This window comes from Malaya genurostris, chromosome 3 (assembly GCF_030247185.1).
Source record: "Malaya genurostris strain Urasoe2022 chromosome 3, Malgen_1.1, whole genome shotgun sequence".
NCBI classification, from domain to species: Eukaryota; Metazoa; Arthropoda; class Insecta; order Diptera; family Culicidae; genus Malaya; species Malaya genurostris.
The window spans coordinates 68,698,515-68,724,272 of record NC_080572.1 but is presented as its reverse complement, the minus strand read 5'-3'; the positions used below and the strand labels follow the sequence as shown (position 1 = coordinate 68,724,272).

General features: G+C 36.9%; 1 protein-coding gene across 4 annotated transcripts; it reads right to left on the bottom strand.

Moving 5' to 3' along the window:
- Nucleotides 1–39: 39 nt before the first annotated feature.
- LOC131436147 (TBC1 domain family member 16) lies at nucleotides 40–24,005 on the bottom strand. 4 transcript variants are annotated; one of them, XM_058604672.1, is made up of 8 exons: nucleotides 23,564–24,005; nucleotides 16,611–17,690; nucleotides 16,363–16,559; nucleotides 15,803–16,304; nucleotides 15,599–15,743; nucleotides 8,737–8,843; nucleotides 8,501–8,682; nucleotides 40–8,243 (listed from the first exon to the last, which is right to left on the bottom strand). In XM_058604672.1, the coding sequence occupies exons 2-8, from the start codon at nucleotides 17,675–17,677 to the stop codon at nucleotides 8,044–8,046; spliced, it is 2,400 nt and encodes a 799-aa protein (XP_058460655.1). In that variant the 5' UTR covers nucleotides 17,678–17,690; nucleotides 23,564–24,005; the 3' UTR covers nucleotides 40–8,043. The 4 variants fall into 4 exon arrangements, with proteins under 4 accessions (XP_058460655.1, XP_058460654.1, XP_058460653.1 ...); XM_058604671.1 differs by having other exon boundaries at nucleotides 16,611–17,709; nucleotides 23,578–24,005; XM_058604670.1 differs by having other exon boundaries at nucleotides 23,578–24,005.
- Between the last annotated feature and the right edge of the window lie 1,753 nt (nucleotides 24,006–25,758).

The following is a 25,758-nucleotide window of genomic DNA, read 5'->3' as shown; positions in this document are numbered from 1 at the left end:
TTCTTTATATTCTAAAAAATTCGAACAAATGCCATTGGATTAGTTTTACGTCTGACAGACTTTTATTCGAAGCAGTATTCTTTTACAAGATATCTAATACATGTTTTAATTTCCCTATCAGGTATATAATTACACTTGTTTGCTGTGTTTCGCTTTGGTAAAACAATACATTATTTGATCACGTTGCATAATTCCATTTTAGTTAAGGTTTATATTACATCCGACTAATACCGTCTTAATTTCATTTGTTATTTCTACAATGTTGTTTTTTATCTTTATTACGATCTTTTTATGACGCAAAATAAAGCGATGACAAGCTGTATGATTTTGTAAACCTATCGCTTAATTTTTTTGGTTTAATAATGTTGTGAATACTAATTAAATTGTATTCAGGTGCAATGAACGAGTGGGCAATGCATGCTAGGCGGTAGTGTTCTGTAAGTATGCCTCGCGGACATTGATCATGACACAGCCGAAACCATCCGAATTGCTTAGTCTCTGCAGCAAATTGTACTGCGCAGCACGCAGTGTTCAAGTCCTGAGCTGTTTTATGTATCGTTTTGCTGTTGTTGCAACATTTCCATTCTTTGAAATCAATTGAGATAACTTTGTGTTAAAACTTTTTGCCGAATAGTACATACACAACTATTAGAATTTGTATTATAAAATTTGTGTAAATAGTTCGTAACATCAACAATTTTTATATTACTGGGCATCTTTGCGAATATGTCACTAGGGCTATTTTGTTTTGAATTCTTTGATTAATTTTCTACTTTTGTTGTTTTTTGTTCAATATGTTTGTTCGATACGGCTTGCGCTTCTATTGTTACTATTAATTTAAATTGGGGCTATTCAACATTATTTTCCATCTATTGAATGTTCAGGTTTTACTAGGTTAGATCGACTAGATATTTTCTACATTGGATTTAGTACAGTAACTCAGTTTCCAGTTCAGCGAGATATATGAATTCAAAATTCTTTTGTATGACCGCGACGTAACCTTGATTGTAATTAGATTCTCAAACTCGACCTATAACCACAATTGTTTACACGCTCATTTTTTATCATACCATGCTGTTCTATGTCATTCTAGGGTAGGATTATTTTGACAGCAATTCTCTGTATGTTATAGGATATCTTGACGTCGGTAAATTATATACGACGACCCTCGAAAGCGAAATTGACATCGTTGAAGTAAATGTTGTCTACAACAGTCCCGAAACACCTGCCCTGTGAAATTTCGTGAAAATTTGGGTTTGTCGTGAAAAAATCAGAAATAATTTTTTAATCGTAAACACAACGTAGTCAATTTATTAGTAGTCTAGTTAACTCAATAATGTGATTGACATACAAAGAAAATGTATGAAATAATTATAACTATTTTTGCCACTATGCGTAAGGGTACAAACCTGCGAAAATGTGCACCAAATAGAATAACCGAAGTACCTACACACTTAAATCCAATTCTTGAGTTCGATATAGTAAAATACTGCGACAGATCGGTAACACACAATTTTCTGATTATTTCTGAAAATTTCCAGTGGCCATTAGAAAAAATGGAATTAGTCCAACAGGAAGACGTGAGAGTCTACGATCTATCCAGTAAGTATTATAACTAAAATTATTGTAGATTATTTATAGAAAGCTCCTTCCAGATCCAACTTTCACTGTAGGGAAGTCATTATAGGTAATGCCGAAGAACTTCAACGACATGTCACAGAGAACAGACATCCAAGCTAGTACAAACTTTTTCAAAAATCTGTGTTAAAGCCATAAATCAAATAAACATAGATTTCCGACTGTACGGTTACACTAACAGCACCTCTAGTGAGAAACGGGTGTACTTTTTTCCACTAGCTACTGTGGTTTTGTTAAATGCGCAGGCAACTTTATGCATGCATTTTAGGAGCATTTACGCACCCATTCTCCACCAGACGGTGCTTTTGCTGTCACGGGTTGCTCAACTACATTAGTATTACACTGGGAAATTTATGTTTATTTGATTTATGGTTAAAGCATACAAGTGAAAATCCGTTAAAAATCACCGGTGTGTACCACTTTGCAAGCATTGTATGGAAGCTCGAATGCAAGAGCCCATAAGCAACTGCTGGGCTGCTCGAAGCGACTCTACAGGAGAATTGCTACTTGGTGATTGCTTTTTAAAACAACCGGTACATTTCTTACACACATTGAAATCACTACTTGGATGTCTGTTCTCTATGCACATGTCAACCAAGATATTCGACAATCGGCGATTAGTCAGAATTGCACCTACTTGAAACATAAGTAATGTAATTTATATTTTTTTGTAAATTCATATGCAATTATTTTGCCGACATTTAGCAACAAAAAATGTGTATTGCCTTATTGATTTACAATACCCGGTTCTGGAAGTTCCAGAATTATCGGTCAGAAGAGTTCGAAATGAAACTCACTTTGTGTCCGGTCGGATTGATTCAACTGCAATTAAATTTAAATGAATAATAGTGATAGGATCGGTATTTGTGATATTACAATTCTAATGATTTTAAAATATTCGACTTAGTATTCCGGCGTTTTGTATCGGCTTGAAAATTACACTTCTTTAAGCGCTGAGAGCCAAAAGGAATTTTTTTTTTGTTTCGATTATAGAGGTTTTAACCTTAAGGTCATTCACCTCTTCGGGCCAGAAAAACTTTCTGACCCTATGTGCGGGGTTGGGAATCGAACCCAGGCGGGCTGCGTGAAAGGCATCGACTTACCCATCACACTATACCCGTCCCCAAAGGAATTTTGATTTTCAACATAAATGGAGAGAAACCTAACATACATCAGACCCTGTCAGCTTAAAGCGAAATCAATCTTCAGTTCAGCAACGCCATCGCACGGCATCACATTCAACATATCATGCCCATTGTATGAGTGCGCAATGCTGATATTTTGGCGCGCCCGAATTTGTCATTTCTCTCCCCTACTTCTATGTACAAGATCCGATGCGAACTCGAACTAAGGGCGTCATACTCGCAAAAAAGGATGTTGCCAATAATTTGTTCGGGAAATGTGAGAGCTGGATATCTTGTTAATACACATCCAATTGCTTCGATTCACCGGTTCCAGATGTTCCCTACGTAGCAGCCCAAAGAGTCTGAAGTGGGACACACATCAAATTCTCAAAAATATTTCATAAACTACCAATGAATTTTGTTTGGATATACAAAACGATTTGGGAATTGCGGACGAAGAACGGCTATTTGATGCAATATTACTACAGCATACAAAACACGAAAATTATTAGAGCAAATTCAGCAGCTAGAAGTTCTATATGGAAGTTCTAAAATAGAACAGAAACTGGAACAAACGTATCCCCAGAAAGCCGTTCTAGTTTTATTTATTCGACCAGTTCTTCTGTCAAATTTAAAACTGGTCTACGATGCCGTTTTTCTTGTTATAAAATCCAGATTTAAATTTTGTAACTGGCATAAATTATGCATCTAGAACTAAAATACTACTGAATATGTCCTTAGAAATTATGTGCTGTTTTTGTTTCGTTGACGACCAACCGAATACATTCATTCAATTCCCCTGTGACGGCTCTGAGTAGCTGCATCGGAGTCAGCCATATGACACCGATATGTTAGCACCAGCTGTTTGAAAGTACACCGATTACGTTGAGCCTCTTGTGTTTCGGAGGTTTCGGGCACCAAACACCGCGATGTTCTGATACTCGTTGCGACTCTCAAATTGTGAAAATTACTTCTACTTCATGTCCCAAAACACTATCTACGGTATTCTAGGTAAACCGACAGGCTATTGTGAGAGAATCGACCCATGAATCTCCTCTTCTTCTTCTTCTTCTTCTTCACTTCTGGTGGCGTCACCTCACTTGAGATGACGCCGATTGATGGCACAGCGATTTAGCTATATTGCCAGTTAGTTTTCGTTTATAGTCCAATGGACTTTCTTTTCACTGGACTACAAGTGAAACCCTCGCTATGTGACAACGTGGAGTCACCGAAGTACGGATGAAAATCCTTTCTTTCTCGCGAAATACTCGAATTTGCACCGCACTAACACGATACGACGTGTTCACTCGTTGAGGGTTTCACCGGAAGTGCCATAAATCTCTAATTTTCGTGTAATGAACAAAGTAATCGATTGCATTGTTTGTTTACGTTGCCATCAGCTGATTTTGAAGTACCGATTTTAATCTCATCAAGATGGCGTCGTGACTGGGGGCTGATCGAAGTATACTGATAAAAATTTGCACGATCGATTAATTTGTAAACAGCACTTCAATTTAATATGCTTTTTCATTTCAATACATAATCAAAGCGATTTGTTTAAGGATTTCATGTGCAAATTCACTAAGATGCAAGATTAGATTATTTTCCACTTGGGTTCGATGTGTTTTTCCTTTGGATGTGATTTGCTATTGAATCGAACTAACAGATCGGCTGAAAAGTTCGTATCGTTTCTATGAGAGGGCGCCACTAGAATTAAATCCATACCATTTTCAGTTAGTACCAACCTTCAAAAGATACGTGTATAAATTTGACAGCTGTCTGATTATTAGTTTGTGAGATATTGCATTTTGAGTGAAGCTACTTTTGTTATTGTGAAAAATATGGAAAAAAAGGAATTTTGTGTGTTGATGAAACACTACTTTTTGATGAAAAAAAGTGCCGCCGATACCAAAAAATGGCTTGATGAGTGTTATCCAGGCTCTGCACCGGGTGAAGCAACAATTCGTAAGTGGTTTGCAAAATTTCGTACTGATCATATGAGCACCGAAGACGATGAACGCAGTGGACGTCCAAAAGAGGCTGTTACCGATGAAAACGTGAAAAAAATCCACAAAATGATTTTCAATGACCGTAAAGTGAAGTTGACCGAGATAGCTGACACCCTAAAGATATCAAAGGAACGTGTTGGACATATTATTCACGAATATTTGGATATGAGAAAGCTTTGTGCAAAATGGGTGCCGCGTGAGCTCACAATCGATCAAAAACAACAACGAATTGATGATTCTGAGCAGTGTTTGGAGCTGTTATATCGAAATAAAACCGATTTTTTTCGTTGATATATAACAATGGACGAAACATGGCTCCATCACTTCACTCCGGAGTCCAATCGACAGTCAGCTGAGTTGACTGCACGCGATGAACCGAACCCAAAGCGTGGAAAGACTCAACAATTGGCCGGTAAGTTTATGGCGTCTGTATTTTGGGATTCGCATGGTATAATTTTCATCGACTACCTTGAAAAGGGAAAAACCATCAATAGCGACTATTATATAGCGTTATTAGAGCGTTTGAAGGACGAAATTTAAAAAAAACGGCCTCATTTGTAGAAGAAAAAAGTTTTGTTTCATCAAGACAATGCACCGTGTCACAAGTCGATGAAAACCATTATTCTCCAGATTTGGCCCTCAGTGACTTTTTCCTGTTCTCAGACCTCAAGAGAATGCTCGCTGGTAAAAAAATTAGAAGCAATGAAGAGGTAATCGATGAAACTGAGTCCTATTTTGAGGCAAAGGACAAATCGTACTACAAAAATGGTATCGAAAAGTTGGAAGATCGCTATAATCGCTGTATCGCCTCTGATGGCAATTATGTTGAATATTAAAAACGAAAAAATGTGTGTTTCTATTAAACGATACGAACTTTTCAGCCGAACTGTTACATGTGTTAAACACTTCATTTTCTAGTGGGATTGAGTACATCAAAAATCGTCGCTCTAAATGACGGTGTGAAATTTAATAGCAACCTGTGGGACTACGAGATTTTTTATTTTATGAGTGACAATATTTGACATACACTCACACATATATTGCTCAGCTTGATTAACTGTGTCGAATGATATAGACCGCTGGGCCAATTTTCACTAATCAATTTTTTAAGTTGTTGCATAAACTTTCTATATGAGAAAGGTAATGTGTGTATTTTTATAGAAAAGCATCGTTATCATGATCTTGTAATTACACTAACAAGTAGATACAAATTGAATAAAAGAAATAGAAATTCACATTTTTTTCACCTGAATTTTAATGTGGCAATCCTGCACGCTACACTAAATTGAACAAAGCACGCTGCGAATTGAGCAAAGCCGTACGCACCGTCGCGTACTAGTTTTGCATTGTCATTTTGAATGAAGATTTGAATGTTTCGACACTCATCGCCCTATAACTTCGAAACCGGAAGTTGAATCACGATGAAATTACACAGTATATTTAAAGACAATGAGAGCTTTTATCTAAATCATGATTTGTTAAAATCGGCTTAACCGTTGCTGAGAAATCGAAGTGAGTTCCATTTTTGCAGATTTTCTAGTAGTCCCAAAGTAGTTTTATCTATTCACTAATCAACAAGATCTGTCAACTAGATGAATTTAGAAGTAAGAAAATTGAAAATTTTCACTAATCGCACTGTAATACCGGAACCAGAAGTCGGATCTGGATCAACTTTTCGGAGACTTTTTAAAGAATTTTAAGACTTTTTATTTTCTTCTCAGTTTGTGGAAATCACTTGAGAAATTTCCGAGAAAATCGAGTGCGCATTTTTAAATAAATTTACACACATTTTTTTGTAATTCCGGAACCGGAAGTCGAATCCAAATGAAATTCTATAAAATTGTATGAGGCCATAAGGCCTTTCATTTTCATCTAAGTTTGTCAAAATCGGATCAGCCATCTCTGAGAAACTTGTGTGGTTATTTTTCTATTTTTGGTGCATATCACCCTGTAATTCCGGAACCGGAAGTCGGATCCAAATGAAACTCAGGAACTTTGTTTAGGACCTTAAGACCTTTCATTTGATTCTAAGTTTGTGAAAAGTTCAGTCATCTCTGAGAAAATTGAGTGACATTATTTGTCACATGCACACATATATACATACACACACAGGCATTTTGTGATCTCGACGAACTGAGTCGAATGGTATATGACACTCGGTTGTAAAGTCGGTTTTCACAGCGATTGCATAGCCTTTCTATATGAGAAAGGCAAAAAGGTGACATTCGTATGAACCAGCAGTCAGAGAAAGCCAAATCCGTTGGACTAACATATAAACAAATACCTACTAGCGTCTTTGTTGTTGCGCCATCTAGCCCATCATTTAGTCCCAGGGGGTGGAATAACTAAAAACCACCACCATCTTTTAATCTGCACTGAAGAAATTATCGAAAAATAAAGTGGGACGATGCCGCCGGGGAGAATAGAAAATTTCGATGCTATTCTCTTCGTCATAATCATCATATGTGATGACATACAAAAAAAGAGATTTTCTGTATAATAAAATCTTTCTGTAAAAGCTATCGCTTGAAGCTACACCGAACCCAATTGCAACCCTAACTGCTGTCCAATGTATGGTTTTGACAGGGTCGGAGCTAGGTTAGTCTCGGCTCAAAGCGAAAAGTGTTCTGCGATTCGAGATAAAATTACATTACATGGTTCGAGCTTCAAGCCAAAATATATGACATCTATATCGTTTGCTATTGTAAAATAATAAAAAAATTAACCATTCCATTAAAAGTTCCAAACGACGCAATCCAACATTTTTCCCGACATCTGAGTTACTGATTTATTGATAGTTGATTGTGTGATAGCGAAAGTGTTAAATGTACGAAAATTACTAATCACAAAGCATAGTTTGTCATCTATTTCCTTATTGTTCTTGTTGTTATGTGCCTGTATGCGATTGATTGAGTTGTTCTTTTTTCTGCAGAATGCGTTAGTTAGTAATACTTTATGCTAGTGTAGTAATATATCGCATCGTGAATTGTGTCTTTTTTTAGGACTTACTAATATAGTAACTTATGATACACGTTATCAATTGTTAAATATTTTCGTTGTACAGTCAAATATCTGCACATCAGTTCTTCACCCGCCTCTTACAGAACAAGCATTGTAAATAAACTGGCGAAAGTTAATTTTGCAACAAATATTCCTAGCTATATCTTTCTTTTTGATTGCTGTTCTAACAGTTCAACTAATTGTGTAAAATAAAGCTTACGTTTTTCAGATCTTGTCCTACTTCTGTGATAATGCGGTCAAACTGCCACTACTTAATCTACTGCCAGTGCGCACGTTTCATGATCCAGGTGGCCGATACATTCGATCGATGGATGATGTCCTGAGTCCCACATACCGGGCCCACATCGCTTACACAGTCCGGATAGTGTACAAGGTATCTTTGGGAATAGCCGAAACTGATGAAGCAGACCACGTGCTTTGCGAAGTATCAACTGTCCGTCCATGTACATAGCTGTAGGGAATTGAAATATTGTCAGAAGAATTTGTGCGGCATTGTGCGATTCAGATGATTGGTCAGCTTCCACCAACGTCAACGGAACGTGACCGTCCGTCAAGATTAGTAAACTACTTTCAATATGAACACATTCACACGTGTGTACGTCAAAACGTTGTCGGTTCATGTTTTCATTAGGATTTCTTAAACTAATCCTGACGTTCCGTTGCCGTGAATGTGAATCGCGTTTTACATACACACACACCCACACTCACCCAGTGAACTGAAGTGCAATAGCATTTCGTCTGTGCGCAGATCTTGAGCAATAACATCATCAGCATAAACAGCAACAATAGCCAGACAGAGAAACAGGTGGAAGTAATCAGTCAGATAGTTGGACCAACACGCTTCCCACATGCGAATCGCTACCGCTTCAGTGAATTCTCGTTTGAAACAACTAAAATAGCAATTGATTAAATCAGTATCACAATAATATGTAGATTAAACCCACAGTAGAATCCAGCGGTGGCAAAACAGCAATTCCATGGCATCTGTGTGCTTCTGCATGTGTTTGTAGAAGCTAGGAACCATTAGTCGTATCAATTCCCTCAGGTAGCACTGGAAGGAGAAGTATATTGAATTTTTTATCGTGACGTCACGAATGAACAAAAATTCATCCTTGACAGTTCAGCGGTACTGTTTACAAACAAGCTTAAACAAAAATCGAAGAACACATTTCAAACAATCATCTTTACACTTTGCAACTAGTCACTTTTATTTAATAAATCTCAAAAACAAACCGTATCAAATCGTGAGCAAATGTTTCAATACTTTATTTAGGCGATATGGACCGTAAATGGCCTCATACAATTTCTCAACAGTCAAACAAAAAAATCTATGTTTACAAACAGTACTGCTGAACTGTCAAAATGTGTTCATTTGATTGAGGTTAGCAGTGACGGTAAAAAGCCTAATAGTGGAGCTGTTGAACTGTGACTTTTCATCGTGACGTCACAAATGAACAAAAATTCATCCTTGACAGTTCAGCGGTACTGTTTACAAACAAGCTTAAACAAAATCGAGGAACATATCTCAAACAATCATCTTTACACTTCACAATTAGCCACTTTTATTTATTGAATCTTTGAAACGAACCGTATCGAATCGTTAACAAATGTTTTTAAACTCTATTTAGGCGATATGGACCGTGAACGGTTTCATCCGTTTGTCAACAGACAAACAAAAAAAAGTCTGTTTACAAACAGTACCGCTGAACTGTCAAAATGTGTTTATTAGATTGAGGTTAGCAGTGACGGTAAAAACCCTAATTATCATATAACTTATTATGAAGATAAAGTAAATACTATGCGTCTCCACTATTGGAAACTCTGAAGGAAGCGCGTTGTGATTAATTTTATAGAATTAGAACTTTTATGATAAATAATTAACAAACATATCGAATACGAACTCGTTTTACTATGGAAGCGAGTCATTTCACCGAAAGCTGTTTCGTAAAATGATATAATTGTTCTGAAATCGTATTATAATTTATGTCAAATATTCGTTAACCCAATTTATAGATGAAGTTTTTTCGGTTTGAAATAACAGATAAAATCCTTGTCATTTCCGGGATTGCTTTTGAATTCTATTGAATTAGTTAGTCACAAATCATTCGAAGTTTCACAACAGTAATATGTTTACTATCTAATCTAACAGTCACGTATTCACGATTAAACTAAGGTCTGATTGATCACTCACGGTTAGTTATTAGTACGGTTATATTGGTTATAAGTAGAATATCCTTACATACACTCAGTGTTGGAAAAATCATGATCAGAAAAAGTTCATTTTATTCACTCGTGAAAAATCAGTTCAAGATTTTCTAAAAAAAATCAGTGATTGAAAAAATCCTTTCCAAGTTTTTTATTCATGAAACAGGTATACACAAAACTTTGAAGTGATTTTTTGTGTCAGCGAAACTCGATGACGAATTTTCACCCACAGGAATATCGCCAAAGAGATAATCGAAAGAGAGGAAGAGTCTCCGATGATATTACGATGATGGTGATGCTGGTGAGCTTGAGCTTGAGCGACCACCCCTGGTTGCCCCTCCGTTACTGATCGGGATTAGCTGAAATTGTACAGGGAGTTTCTAGATGATCCGACCCGGGACTGGTGAATCATCCTTCAATGTACATCTTCTGGTAATCCCAGAATTCATTGATCAGTACCGGCACCGGCCAGGCCCGAACGTAGATCGTCTAAGAAATGGGAAAGGATGTTAATCCAACATTTGTTGTTACTAGAGGCCGTATATACTACTGCGCACTCCACAAGTGTCACGGGAGAAGGATATTTGTTAGTAAAAATTTCAGTATTGGTAGTATTCGCGCGCGACTCATTATGTTCCGGTTTCAAGATGCTCAGATGCACCACTAAACTCACTGACTTTCCGAGTGAACGTTTCAACAATATCCTATATTGAAGTCCCGGGAAGTCTTGATTCACAGTTCTTTTCCTAGGATACTGAAGAATAATTTGCAATACTATCGCGTTAAGAATAAAAACTTCCCTATTTTTTCTAAAAGAAATTACCTGCTACAAAATAAACGAGTGAATAGGATTTAGACAAAATAGTTGATTCATTGTAGTGACAGATTATAAAATTTTTTATAAAACAATTTTAAATCACCAAATAAATGTCAACAGATTTCACGCGCGTCTTGATTCTTTATTATTTCCGCTTTATTATTTTAATTATTTATTAAAATTATTTATTGGTTATATTGGTTGATCTGGACAGCCGGCTACCGAGAAAAATATAATTTATTTGTTTGAAATATTAAATCAAATTTTTTTTTTACTATGCATTCAACATACCGATTTATGTTATTTCTGTTATTAACTTTGTAATATCAACGGATTTGCGCAATAGTTAATTTTTATCATTCAATTTATAATCCTGAAAGACAATCAATAACATGGAAGAAGGAAACTTTCCGATTAAAACTTTTCTCCGAAGCTAGACGGAAATTGATAGATTGAATGAAGAGATAATTTAGTAAAATAGAGTAATCAGAAGTGGAACATTGAATATATCTGATAACTGAAAGAAAAAAGAAACTCATGCAATTGTCGCCTTTTAGGACATGGAAGCAGGAACCCAGTGGATCTATTCTTGGTTCAGTTTTTTCCGTCGGATTCCACACGGCATCTAGGCTGGTACTGTCCGGAGAGAGCTAATAGGTACTATCTCGGCAAAATTTCGCCATTTCGGCATACATTAAAACAACTGAGATTCTCAGTATTATTCATTTGACAGGTAATTTGCATTTGCATTTTTGGTTTGGAGAAGACTATAAATTACGGAGATCTTCGTCGCTTTTGGAAAGAAATTACCGAAGTTATCGGTGTCCATGCATGCGAGATTTTAAGCAGTTAAATCAAATAGAATTTTAAATATAAAATAAACATTCCAGTTCAAACTAAAATCATAGATTTATTGATTTCTACATTATGTTGGCGGAAGAACTGATAGGCTTGAAATGGAATAAACATAAACTTTATATACGATGAAGAAAATACTGTAAAACATATACACATTAGAATGGATGTCATTTACAGTAGGGAACATAATTTGATTTTCCACAAACAATTATATTCCGGCAACAACGAAATTAATGACTCAATAAAACATTGATTTTCCGTCCCCATCATTGTTTCAGTGAGCAAAAAAAAAACAAGACTTGGGCGAGCAAAAAGTACGGGTGTGTAATGTCAGAGACATAACTGGATGTCGTGAATACGAATAAAACTGACACGATTTCTTTGCACTTTCGAATTCGAATTGATAGTTGATCGATTGTGTGAATTGCGAAACTTTCCCCATTTTTACTACTAAAATTTTAAACGATTTTTGACGTCGATTATCTCATTTCAGATTTACATATTTCATTGAAAGAAACTATCAAGATGATGTACAGGATTCATTTCTGCCTTTTAGAACGACCAAATTGTGGAATTCTCTATACAGGCAAAATTCCGATTCTTGAAATGAGCAAAACGAGTCATGATTTGGGGAAAATAATATATTTTCATGTTATGACAATACACCATGATTAAAATTTCTCGGATAATGATCCATTCGGACTGATTTCTATGAAATTTAAACGTAACGCACTTGAAGTTGTTGGGTATTACTTCAGACGTGTTTCTGCTACGATGGTAATTTTTGCAACATAAATTCAGGCGTTATGTGTGATTTTTGCAAAGATGGTCATTTTTGCAATATAAATTCAGTGAAAAGCACGACGAAAAAAAAATTTCTTTTAAAATGAATATATTCTGTTTTTGAAAAACGACGACACAAGAGATAACGTGTTTACTTGCATTCATTACTTTAGTTTTGTTTTCGTGTTTCAGAATTTAAACACTTAAACGAACTGCATGAAAAAACATGAGTGAATCAAACCTTTTCAAAAGAAACTCGAATTCTTCCAAAAAAAATCGACTTATTCATAATATTTAGGCGCATCAATACAGCTTTTGTTGTTATATCTATGAAAAAAATTAATCAAAGTGATTGAACAAAATATTTTTCTGATTTTACTTAGATGGTGTTCCAAATTCACAATCGAATTAAACGCTAGCTCTCGGAATATTATCCTAGCAACATTGATGTTTGTCAAATGGAAAGCGTAGCCGTAGCTTAGTCTCTTATGATGTCAAGTTTCGGTTCATTATCTTTATTTTTATGTTATGCTTAATTCTCTATCAGCCGGTGGGTAAAACAACACGATTATTAAATAACATGCTTCAGAATCAAGTAAATATTTTCAGTAGGTATTGCTTTTCAATGTATGCTTTTTGCTCCACCATTAATCTATTAATCTCTCACATCACTTGAGGTAGAGGGTTCAAAGTGATATCCGGGTGGAAAATTAAAGTTACGAGCTCGAAAGAAATGCATTCTTCAAGTAACGCATTTTCGAACCATGATTAATTTTCATGGCTGAAGAGTTATTGCTCATGATCTCATGATAAGTTAAAATGATTGGTTTCATGATTTTCTAATCATAACAGCAGTAACGGATTTCTTTCCGTGTACGATATTTAGCACAGTTCGGAACTTTTATCTCGAACGATCTTTCTTGCTTGAATTGAAACTAGCTTTGCGAACAAACCGACACATCCGCTCGCAGTGCCAAATGATGCGAAACTGGTTTAATGCGTCTTCGCGCCTTGACGACTGGAAGGCATTTGAGGTTTTTAACCACGCAGAAGGTGCGCTCTCCGATGCCGCTGTTTGAATACGTCTTCTCGCCCCGACGTCTGCTTTCATCCAACACACAAGAAGAAATTATTGACTTTCGACCACGGTTCACCTTTTATAACTTAATTTTTGAGTTGTTTGTGATTATCTCACACTGCTCAAAATATTATCCTAAATTCCTGACCATATTTTTGATGAAATAGTGAAAGAATTATGTTGCTGCCGTTAATACAAGTCGAGATATTCACGATTAAGTTCTGCCCATTCTTCCATATAACTAATTTTGAAAAGGCGTCCCATAGTAAAGTAAGTCGTATTCACGACAAAAAAAGGTCCCAAGGATTAGCTTGTCACCCTCATCGTTCACCCACCTCCCTCCTCCCCTCCCCTTTTTGATACACCACTGGTTGCAACTGATTCAACATATGAACACACACTGAGCAAAATACCATAGTAACCGTAGCCTGTTTTCCATTGTCATTTCAACTATACGCTTAAATAGTAGCAATAATCATGATATATGACTATTCACCATCTGTATTGTATAAATTACTAGACAACAAAGACTACGACTAAACTATTTGTATTTATGACTTTTCTGGCATGGTCATCCTGACAATGGTAGTCATCTCAAATATAAGAACAAATAGTTAAAATCACAATTTATAGTAAGGTGAAATTGCTCTCGAGCCTTGATATATATGAGGAGCTAAATAGTTATTGCTACCATGTGAATATGTCCACAGTATAATAATGTTACCATAAATAGATATATGGTTTAAAAGAAATTATGAAGTTTGAAAACACTATTCATGTAGTCCATATCAACAGAATGTATGTAGTAAGCACATTATCGTATAGTGTTTTTAACCGACTATGTTTTTCATTTGAGCTGACTATACAAATTGTCAATGAGCGGGTGTACTGTTATTGTCACATAAAGTTACAATTTAGCAGAAAATTTCGTACATGGGTAACACATCAGTGATGGATTAGAACTAAATATTCTATATTGTGACTGTGTACTTTGGTAAGTCTTGCAGGTAGGTAAAGTTTGTAGCCTTACTAGTTTCCTAGGTTGAAATTCAATTTTTCAACAGTTTTTCCGGCAACTGTTATGTTTTCCAGTGAAATCAACATCTCGTATACGGTTTATTATTCATTATCGGTCGCTGTAGAAACAACATCAAGCAATTGATGAAAAGGAAGATTATCATTTGATTCCCGGATTCAATTCGCTCGAATCCCACGGAAAATCGCAGGTGGGTATCGAGGTTTGCATCCGGACATGACTAATAATTTCTTTCCTGCTGCCAATTCCTGCTAAGCAATATTTCACCAGGTATATTATCATTTGATTTGATGCGAAAATAAAATAGAGTTTAATGAAATTATTTTGGTTTTCTTATTTTAGAATTAAAATTCATATAACTTTTCAACATTAGCTCATGTTTTGCTAATCTTCAGCATTGTTGAATCAACCACTGCTTTTAGTTTCAAAATAACTAGAAGTGAAATGTCAAAAATACCATGACTCTGGTTATAGCAAGAACTACAATGTAAAAAAATATTCGGTCATGGTTAGGCTAACCATCTCAATCGTATTAGTTATTCATACAATACACTGTTCAATATTACTATTCTAGAGCCGATACCATTCATAGTAAGCATGAACTTGACCATTGTTGAAATCATCTGATTTCATAGTCGGCTGAAAACCACTATACGCTCATGGTCAAGTTGGCCTTCTATATAGTAACAGTTACCATACTATTTTTCTGAGTGCATGCAATTATTTATATCGCTTAGTTTTGCACTGAAGAAAATAGGCTACCATTATGAATCACCTAATTGCGGTTATCTAAAAGCTGTTTACTGAGATACCGGTAAATTGATATCATTAATTTGTTGATTTCAGCAAAGTGACCAATTGCTGGTAAACACGGTAATTTACAAAAACCGAATATCAGTATAACATGTCGAGAAATCGGAAATAACATTTGAAGATCAGTACCGTTCATTTGCATGGTTTTAAGTCTATTTCGTTTCGACTCGACAAAACGGCTTTCGGCGGAATGACCCTGACCCTTCTACTACTTACCAAATTACGATCAATATCGTTATCAGTAGGCGTACACACAAATATAGCCCGTTGCATAAGACCAACGAAGCACCAGAATGTCTCCGATTCGCTTTTAATTTCGCACAGCACTGGTGCCAATAAATCGCTCATCCCTTGTGTATATCTGAATAATAAGCAGACAATTACGTATCAATCACCAGATGTTCAAATGAAATCACTTACGACATTCCCGGGTTATAGAAAGCATAGTTCAGCAAAATATTCTTCATGGTATCGATGTTGGGATTGTCCTCACCGGCGAAAAACGGATTACCACGATCTGTGCGGACTACATCCCTTTCGATGACACACTGAACCGTACGCCAGAATTGTGCCTGAGCTTCGGGGGACATCGAGTACAGTCGCCGTCTTGTGATCTCCTCGTACTCCTGTCGCCGAATCTCCGCCAGAGCAGCTCGATCTTCGAAGGTAGAGCTTGTACTGTAACAGTGCAACAAGAACGGCCATACCGTTTTGCGTAAGCTTTTCTCCAGGCCACCAAAGAAGACACATTTGCGAAGCTGGAGATCGTCCTCGATTTGCCCTTTTTCGTTCAACAGTGTACCGTAGAAGTAATCGGTAGTTATCTTACTGACTTTACCTTCCTCCGGATGTAGTTCGGACTTTCGAACCTCAGGACGGCATACCATAAACTGTCGATAGGGAAGATTTGGTTCATCCTGACCTGCAAGAACTTTAAGCTTTTGATTTTGAACAAGTGTCAAAATGAGAAATGAGCAAACCTGGTGCCAGCTTGATGTTGTGTAATAAGCAATGCCACTGATGCAGCACTTGTGCTAAATGATCCAAGCCTCCATGATGGAAGTGAAGAATCTTATACTGCGACTCGCGCGAAGCAATTACCAGCTGGCCAGAAGTGCAGTTTTCATCATTAAAAAATAAACGTAAAGCCCGCATCTGGCTTAGATCAACTGAAAATCTGGAATCGAACGTTTGTAATATTACAGAATATAAAAATACAAATCGTTACCTTCTACATTTGAGCTGAGTCTTTCTACTTATGATTGGCGAGGCGGATGCGCTTTCCGGAAAGGACAAGTTGTGCTTGTACGCCAGTAGTTCGGGAGACATCCAGTTGGGGTTGTTCTCGTCGTTGGACGAAATCGATAGCGATCGCATGAAACGTTCATTCTGTGACAGTGCTGCTTCCGCCGGTGAAATGTCAACATTTTGTATATGCGGACTCGCGATCGTTATGTTAACAGATGTGAGCGAAGTTTGCGTCGGTAACACCTTAACCATACTGTTGGCTTTAGTTTCTTCTGTTTCAATCAGTGGTTGCAACTCGGTTTTTAACTCCTGTTCTTCAGTCGTTTCCTCCGTTGCACTTGTAGACATGTGAGTTTCCGAAGTGATGATCCCTTCATCTTCCTCGTCGTCGTGTATATCTTCGCGGCTGTATTCGGCACTGTTGCATAGGCTCGCCTTATCCGAGCTTGAACTTATACTGATTGTTTCGGAATAATCCGAGCAGTTCATCGATTTGGAATCAGTGGAATTTTGCGCGATGGTGTCATTATACGGTTCTAGAAATGGATTTGTGTTGGCAATTCTTAATGCGGCTGTGAATGGATTCTCTCCAGTTTTCTCTGTCTTCGGAAGTACAGTATCACTTTTGACGGCATTGGAATGATTAGAAAAATCCTTTTGAGTTTGCAATAGCTGTAGCTTCTGTTCCTCCTGCTGATGTAGCTTCAGTTTATTTTCACTCAAATTACTATTCCGGAAAAATGAGATATTTTCCACCGTTGATGGACATTTTCTTAGAGTGGAGTTTGGGATCCACGTGAGGAATAAGGTCGGCCGTTTAGCGTTGTTATACTGATCGATGAAGGTTTTGGTGGTGACTGTTAAATAGCCCGGATAGTGCAAAACGTCCGATTCTTGACGAACAACGGCAGGAGGATGGACGCAAATGTTGTTCTTACAGAACAGTACTTCGTTATCTTCATATACCATTTCGTTAATCTCTTCGCCGTCTTCGTCGCTACCAAGAATGTAACTGGATGCTCTTTTCAAAATGTTCACAATGGGCATTTTGATTACTAGGCTGAAGTTAGAGAAGTGAACTAATATTAAAACCATATTAGGGTATGAATAAAGTAACAAAATAACTCAACATTGTGTTTCAATGAAAAAGGCTAAGGGATATAGAAGTATTATGATTTGTATTTGATTTAACTTAAATGCTTCGGAGCTACGCAAATTATTTGATCAGTGTGGTCATCGAATACACGTTAACAGCATTACAGTTTCATAAAGACTGTCCCAGAAAGTATGGACGCAACCAAAAACCGCTGCCATTTCGCAATGGTTCAGAATCGGTCAATTTTTATGGCTGCATCCTGCTGTTTGCACTCTTCTCTAATCACTTCTGCATTTGTTTATTCGTTTTCATTAGTTTGTTTCGAAAAGCGAGGACTTTCAGCAGAACAACGTCGAAAAATTGTGTACAAATAGTGCACAGAACGCGGACTGTCACTGAGAAAGATATAACACCTTTGAGGATAAACCGAAAACGGGTCGAAAAAAAGGTCCTGCTAACCCTCAGTTGGATAAACGTATACTGAAGGCGTTCGAGCAAAAAGGAGGTATCAGTTCGGGTTGTGGCCCAAAAAGTGGTCACTTCGAAGTCAACTGTTCTTCGTGCTAAAGAACGTTTGAATCTTCGAACCTATAAGAAGCAGAAACAACCAAAACGTAGTCCGAAACAAGAAGCATCGATCAGGCCGAGGGTTCGAAAGCTGTACAATACGATTCTTGCTGGAAATTTGAACTGCATAATCATGGACGACGAAACCTACGTGAAACTCGATTACAAATCCTTGCCGGGACCACAACATTATACGATGCGAGGAGGGCAAGTGTTAAACCAGTCCGAGACATCGATTGAAGTCGAAAAATTTGGTAAGAATGCTATGGTCTGGCAAGCAATTTGTAGCTACGGTAAGATTTCGAAACTCTTCATCACCACTGCTTCAATGAACAGCGAAATATACATCAAGGAATGTTTACAAAAACGACCTCTACCCATGATTCGAAGCCACAAGGATCCTGTTGTCTTCTGGCCAGATTTTGCTTCTTGCCACTACTCAACGGTAGAATGGTATACTACCAAATATGTCACTTTCGTCCCAAAAGACATGAATCCACCAAATTGCCCACAACTTCGACCAATTGAGGAATTTTGGGCATTAACGAAGGCACATCTTAGGAAACATGTCTCGGCAGCTGAAACCATTCAACAGTTCGAAAAAGATTGAAAAAAAGTGTCAAAACTTGTCGCCAAGAAGTCTGTACGGAATTTAATGAGGAACGTTCGCAAGAAGGTGCGCCAGCTAGTCTACAATGGCTAAGTAGCAAATGTTGAGAATAATATTCTGTTGTTGTAGTCTAATATAATCAGTATATCGAATAAAATTTAAATATTATATTTAAATATAAATATGAATTATTTACAGCGAAATCAAAGTGCGTCCATACTTTCTGGGACAGTCTTTACGATGTAACTCTTGACCCAAGCAACCAAAAGCTCTTCAGTTATTTAAAACATCAACTTTCTTGCTGCTCACTCTTAGTACATTTCGCAACTTGAAAGTACAGAGCAACTTTCTCTTTGCATAGAAGCTAAACAATAGCTACATAGAAGCTAAGTAGATAGTTACTCGAAAAAAACGAGCTGCTCAAAATGTTATTAATAAACTTCATAAGCTGCTTAAGCCATGTCATTACCTTCTATCTGAACTTTTAGTTTGTTGGGTAGCCTATCTTAGTTCGATATAGGAGAAGGGTTCAGGAATCAGGAATCAGAACAAATTGGCTCAAATAGCACGTTCCCCTTGATATTTGGAGATTTGTGCCTTGCCATCAATTTGTTTTTAGCATCATTTTCCCGATATACTCTCCCTCCGATTCTTTCCTCTTGGGAAGGATTGAAGGGAAATGGTAAGATTTGAACTAGGAGGACGGGAAAAATTGACGACCCAAAAACACAAAAAAGCAGAAGTAAATTCTGTACCCCTAAGGGATGCTGAACAATCTGCTGGGGATCACATTTAGTGGAAGCAGAAGTAAATTCTAAACCTCTACGAGGTCCTGAACAGTCTGCTGTAAAACCTATTTAGATTTGTTACTATGTGCGTTCTTTCTGATGAACGATGCACAGTTAATAAAACCTCCAACCCCCCGAAAGGATTTAGAGATTTTACAAAAGCGACATCATTCTGCACTCCCGGAAGAATGCAGTACGATTCGCAGTATGTACGAGCAGAAGTACATTCGGTACCCCATAAAGGATGCCAAACAATCTGCTAAACCCTATTTAAGGTGAATACAGAAAGGATTTATTCACTCCAGGAAGAACGATGAACCCTTTCTGACTATAGCTCCTTATCACATTGGGTGAGAAACGAAAGAATATCCTTTTGCTGGCATGTTTGGATGCAGCCAAGAACAAATCTTGTGCTTTATCCAACTAGTTTAAAGTGGTAAAGCCGGTTCCGGACAAACGAAATCATTCGTTGCACCAGCTCTAGCCAACTCATCAGCCCATTCATTTCCAGTAATACCAGAATGGCCGGGTACCCATAAAAGTAAACTGCATTTGAGATGCTAAGGTCTTCAACTTGAGTTCGACATGCGATCACTAGATTCGACCGTGAGTCATTCGAACTGAGTGCTTTTAAAGCTGCCTGACTGTCGGAACAAAAATAAATTCGTTTACCACAGATCCTCTGCTGAAGTGCCGATTTTATTCCACACAGAATCGCGTAGATTTCCGCTTGGAACACAGCAGTATTTACCAAGTGAATAAGACTGCTCTAGCCTCATTTCAAGACAGTAGACACCAGCACGGCCATTTAACAGAGAACCGTCCGTATCACAAACTATGTGTTCATCAAGTTGTCGTTCCAAATAACCAGTCAACCATTCCTCACGAAGAGGATAGCTCACATTGAATATTTTTAAAGGAAAACTGCATGTGAGAGTTAGGTCACTAGAAGCGAGTAAATACTCATCCCACGTAACCATTTGAGACCACAAGCGAGTGTGGCTGGTAGCATAATCTAATTGGTTACTGTTCCAAAGCCCTGTAATCTTAAGACGGTATGCCCAAGATAATGCTTTTTGTTTGAGGAACACGTGTAATGGTTTAATGCACAGTAGCACCTCTAGGGCAGCAGTAGGAGTTGTCGTGAATGCTCCTGCCATCGCCATTAGGACCAGCCTTTGGAGATGATTTAGTTTTGACTAAATTGTCGCAACTTCTCTTTTCTGCCACCATACAAGACATACGTATGTTAAATTTGTCTAACGATAGTTGTGTAGATCCAATGAATGTATCTGGGTTTGAGTCCCCATGATTTTCCAAAAGCTCGTCTGCATTGGCCGAAAGCCATGCAAGTCATCTTTTAATCCTGAAGTCAATGTGAGCAGACCAATTCAGAGCAAGAATCGACACGAGTGGCACGATCTTCCGAAAGTCCGTACAACTTTTTGGCTTCGCTGACGATATTGACCAAAGACATCATATTAACAAGATATCCAGCTCTCACATTTCCCGAACAAATCTTTGGCAACATCCTTTTTTGCGACCATGGCGCCCTCAGGCGAGTCCGCATCGAATCACGTACATAGAAGTAGGGGAGAGAAATGTCAAATTCGTACGCGCCAAAATAGCAGCACTGCGCACCCATACAATTGACATGACATGTTGAATGAGACGCCGTGCGATGGCGTTGCTGAACTGAAGATTGAGATCGCTCCAAGCTGACAGGGTCTGATCGGACTGAAAGCTGAAGCTAGGCGTATCGGACTGGCCATAAATGCGTCAAAAACAAAATACATGAGAGGACGAGGCTCTAGAGAAGAAACACAATGCCTCCCACCACGAATAATGATAGACGGTGATGATATCGAGGTGGTTGACGAGTTCGTGTATTTGGGCTCACTGGTGACCGCCGATAATGGCACCAGCAGAGATATTCATAGACGTATTTTGGCAGGGAATCGTGCGTACTTTGGACTCAGAAAAACCATTCGATCGAGAAAAGTACGCCAACGCACGAAATTGCTTAAATTGAGGGTTACAAATCATATTAGTTATTTTGTGGAAATTAGGAATATTAAAAACCGTTATAGGGGTTAGATTGTTGCGGTAAACAAGCTACGACGCGTTACTTTTAAGGAATTTATAGGTGTTACGAAGTGTTATATGCGTCGTTCTTTTGTAAATTATAGGCGTTACGAAGCGTTACTTTTTTGTAAGTTACAGGCGTTACGAAGTGTTACTTTTTTGTAAATTAAAGGAGTTACGTTTTTGTAAGTTGTTGGCGTTACATTTTGTAAGTTATAGACATAATGAAGAGTTACATGCGTTACTTTGTTTGTAAGTTATAGGTGTTACATGTGTTACTGTTTTGCCAGTTATAAGCGTTACGGAGCGTTACTCTTTAGTAAGCTATAGGCGTTACGAAGCGTTACTCTTTTGGAGGTTATAGGCGTTACGAAGCTTTACATTACATTACATTGTTAGTTATATGTGTTACATGCAGTACTTTTTTGGAAGTTATAGACGTAACGAAGCGTTACATGCGTTACTTTTTTGAAAGCTAAAGAGCTTTCGATTTGTAACGTTCCATAACGCCATAGCTCACAAAAAGTAACACATGTAACGTAACACGTATAACTTACAAAAGAGCGATATATATAACACTTCGTAACACTTCCTTAAAAGTAACGCGTCGTAACTCGTTTACCGCATGAATCTAACCCTTATAACGGTTTTTAACATAAATAATTTCCGCATATAGGGTCAGAAAATTTTTCTGATCCGAAGAGGAGAATGACCTTAAAGTTGAAACCACTATAATTGAAACAAAAAAGAATTGCATTAAATAAAACAAAAAAAATTAAAAAAATTTTTTTTTCAATTCCGCGGCGGTTACTGTTCTCATCACCTAATATTCCTCATATACACTGAAGTCTTTTTTTATGCGAGTTTACGTACCGCATAAAAAATCGCATAGCTCTGAAACTTCGCATAAAAAACGCAGAAAGGAAACCGCAAATCCCTCGAAATTCGCATAACTCTGAAACTTCGCATAAAAAAACCGCATAAAAAATACCGCATAGAAAAAGTCCTCAGTGCATTTGCAAATACGTATATGTTTGATATAGGAAATTCTGAAAATTTCCTAACATTTTCCTCGGCGATTAGTGTGTACTGAGATATTATGAGTACACTGACAGTAATTGATATTTGACTAACGTATGCGCAATATGTACAAAACTTGCTTCGTGGCAAAAACAAATATCAAGAATGACTCGCTCCTAGTTTCAACCTCAAATTATTCTTATAATTTAACCGCAATTTATTCTTTATAATTTACTTATAATCCAGGGCATGTTTATTTGGTTTCAAAATGAAAAATCGAACATCACAATTCTTTTAAAATTAGATCATGCAGAAAAATCTAATTTGTTTTCAGTTTACGATGGAATCAAAAAAAGTTGGAAAGCCAAATTTTAGGTCAACAGTAAACAGTAATAATTAGATTTGGTACACAACAAACATCGTAATGATTACAATGACTGATGGGTTATTGGCAAAAATCGATATCACAAATCAACTAAGCAGTCAAGCCAAGGTCGTGAAAAATAAAATATAACGATGAGCAGCATTATTCCATGATCTATAATCGATGCAAAAACACTCCACCACTGCACTGGGAGCAGAAGGAAAACGCCTCAATGCTTACGTGGGAGTACATAGTTTTCAATAGAGAAAACTATAACTTCGTGCAGTATCTAGTGTTTTTCAGTCCATCTTCAAATCAAAACATCAAGTGTATCGATATGTCAATACTAAACTGATTTTGCATATATGACTACCAGCACTATATTTAAATATGGTGTTAGTACCTAGTAATGCTAACCTTATGGATGTTTTCAGCTGTTCAAAGTATTCCAAATGTTTAAATGATCCAAATTTTTACAGCTTATCGACCAAAGCTCAACGCTTCATAGATTTTTTTTTCACGTGGAAGCGTATTGAAAAAACACTCGCCGAAAGGATGACAAGGATTTACAAAAAAGGCTTTCCTCATATGTCTATTTCTATAACAGTTTTTCCAGTGTTCACATCAAGTTTAGCCTAGAACTAACTTTGATTTTAATGGTTGCAAGTGCTCACTTCACAAAAAAATATTTCTTTTCAATTAATGCATCATTCTCTTTTCACTTGTTTTCGTTTACGCGAATATTGATTTAATTTTTCTTTCACATTCTTCCTTCGTCATCGCGCGATTCAGGAGCAATTGAGTGATTTAGTGATAGCGATAATGGTTCCACAACTGAAAGCACATCATCGCATCAGATTTGACAATCGTTCTATCGGTGGGTCAAGTGCGCATGCTTCCCGGTAGTCGCGTGTGGGGTGCTCAATATTTACTACGGTTGTGTTGCAATCTAAAACAATGGTTCAAGAACACAAACCTATTTTAATTCACCTGCTGGTGCAATGATGCTGTTCTCATTAGTGTTTATATGTGGTCACTTGAATGACGGATTGACATTTTTATCAGTCGTCATCCATGTAACTCCGACACCGAAAGTTAGATCTTGATAAAAATTAACACAAACCGAATTCATTTGAATCTCAGTCTAACCTGAGTCGAATGATACGAGACTCGTAGTACGAAAGTTGATTTTCCAATAAACTTTTTTTTTATTTCAGGGTACATCTCAAGAAATACTTTGTCTTTGTCAACCAGAGAACACGAGTGGGATGTTATGATAGTCAAAATGAAATCGAGCAAAACTAAACTAACTAAATGTTGTCACAACATAACTTCAATAATGTCATCTTTTATACTAAAAACATATTGTCAGACTATGCAGTACCGCCGCTCGAAAACTCGCAGAGAAATGTATTGTAAATGTAACTAAATTTCGGTTTCACGCATTGAATTATTTTATTGAAACAGTGACAAAAGAAAATTTAATATAGCAAATTTTGTTGCTCGAAACAGCAAAACTAGATATTTAATTTTTTCAGTGGAATAACAAATATTTTACTTGTGCGTTCCTGTCAATTTCTTGACAAAAATTTCATAGCGAATTCATCTTGCGAAATTAGTTTAAAATGAACTAACTTTAGATAAGGATAATATTTGTAGGGCTTTAAATTTAAAATCTTGACAGTTGATATAAATTATAAGATATAAACCTAAAATGATTTGGATTTCTACTTACGCTTTTGTTTGCTAAAATCTTATATTTGGATTTTTTCTTAAGAGTAAAACGATTTTTTTTAAATAATTTGGAAGGTTGTTTTTGATGCATTTTTTCTTCGATTCAGTTCGTCGAGTACGCAAAATATTTGTGTGTGTATATGTGCGTATGTGTGTATGTAACGTTTTTTTGCACTAATTTTTCTCAGAGATGGCTAGATCGATTTTCTCAAACTTAGATTCAAATGTAAGCTCTTATGGTCCCATACAATATTCCTGAAATTTATTTATATCTGACTTTCGGTTTCGGACATATGGGGTAAAATAATCAAAATATGTGTACATATTTTCTCAGAGATGGTGTGACCGATTTTCACAATTAGATTCAAATGAATGGTCTCATGATCCTTCACAAAACTTCTGAATTTCATATAGATCCGACTTCCGGTTCCGGAATTATAGCGTAAAGTGTGTAAAAACTTTTATACCATCACTTAGAGGGGCGAAACAAAAAACGAAAAAAAAAATCTGAACTAACCCCAAAACTATTCCATTCGATAGTCATTATCAGTAGACGGCCAAACAAACTGATTTCGACTATCCTGGTTCTCAGTTTTCGATTCCGGAGGCACAGAAATAGTGGTCATATTTTGTCAAATGAATCTCACTCATTTTTCTCAGCGTATTTATTTTGGCTTGGCCAAATTTCATCCTGATCCGACATCTGGTTCCGGAATTATAGAGTAAAGTGTGTTAAAAATTTTATACCATCACTTAAAGGAGCGAAACAGAAAAAAAAACAAAATCGGTCTAATAACTACCCCAATCGGTAGTCATTATCAGTAAACGGTCAACTAAACCAATTCCGGTCAATCTTTCAAGAAT

What these genes read in the sequence shown, in the direction of transcription:
- LOC131436147 (XM_058604672.1), bottom strand. Translation starts at nt 17,677, where the DNA reads ATGCCCATTGTGAACATTTTGAAAAGAGCATCCAGTTACATTCTTGGT. An exon ending in ACTCAGCTCAAATGTAGAAG is followed by an intron (nt 16,560 to 16,610) that starts GTAACGATTTGT and finishes GTTCGATTCCAG; the next exon opens with ATTTTCAGTTGATCTAAGCC. An exon ending in CAACATCAAGCTGGCACCAG is followed by an intron (nt 16,305 to 16,362) that starts GTTTGCTCATTT and finishes AAGTTCTTGCAG; the next exon opens with GTCAGGATGAACCAAATCTT.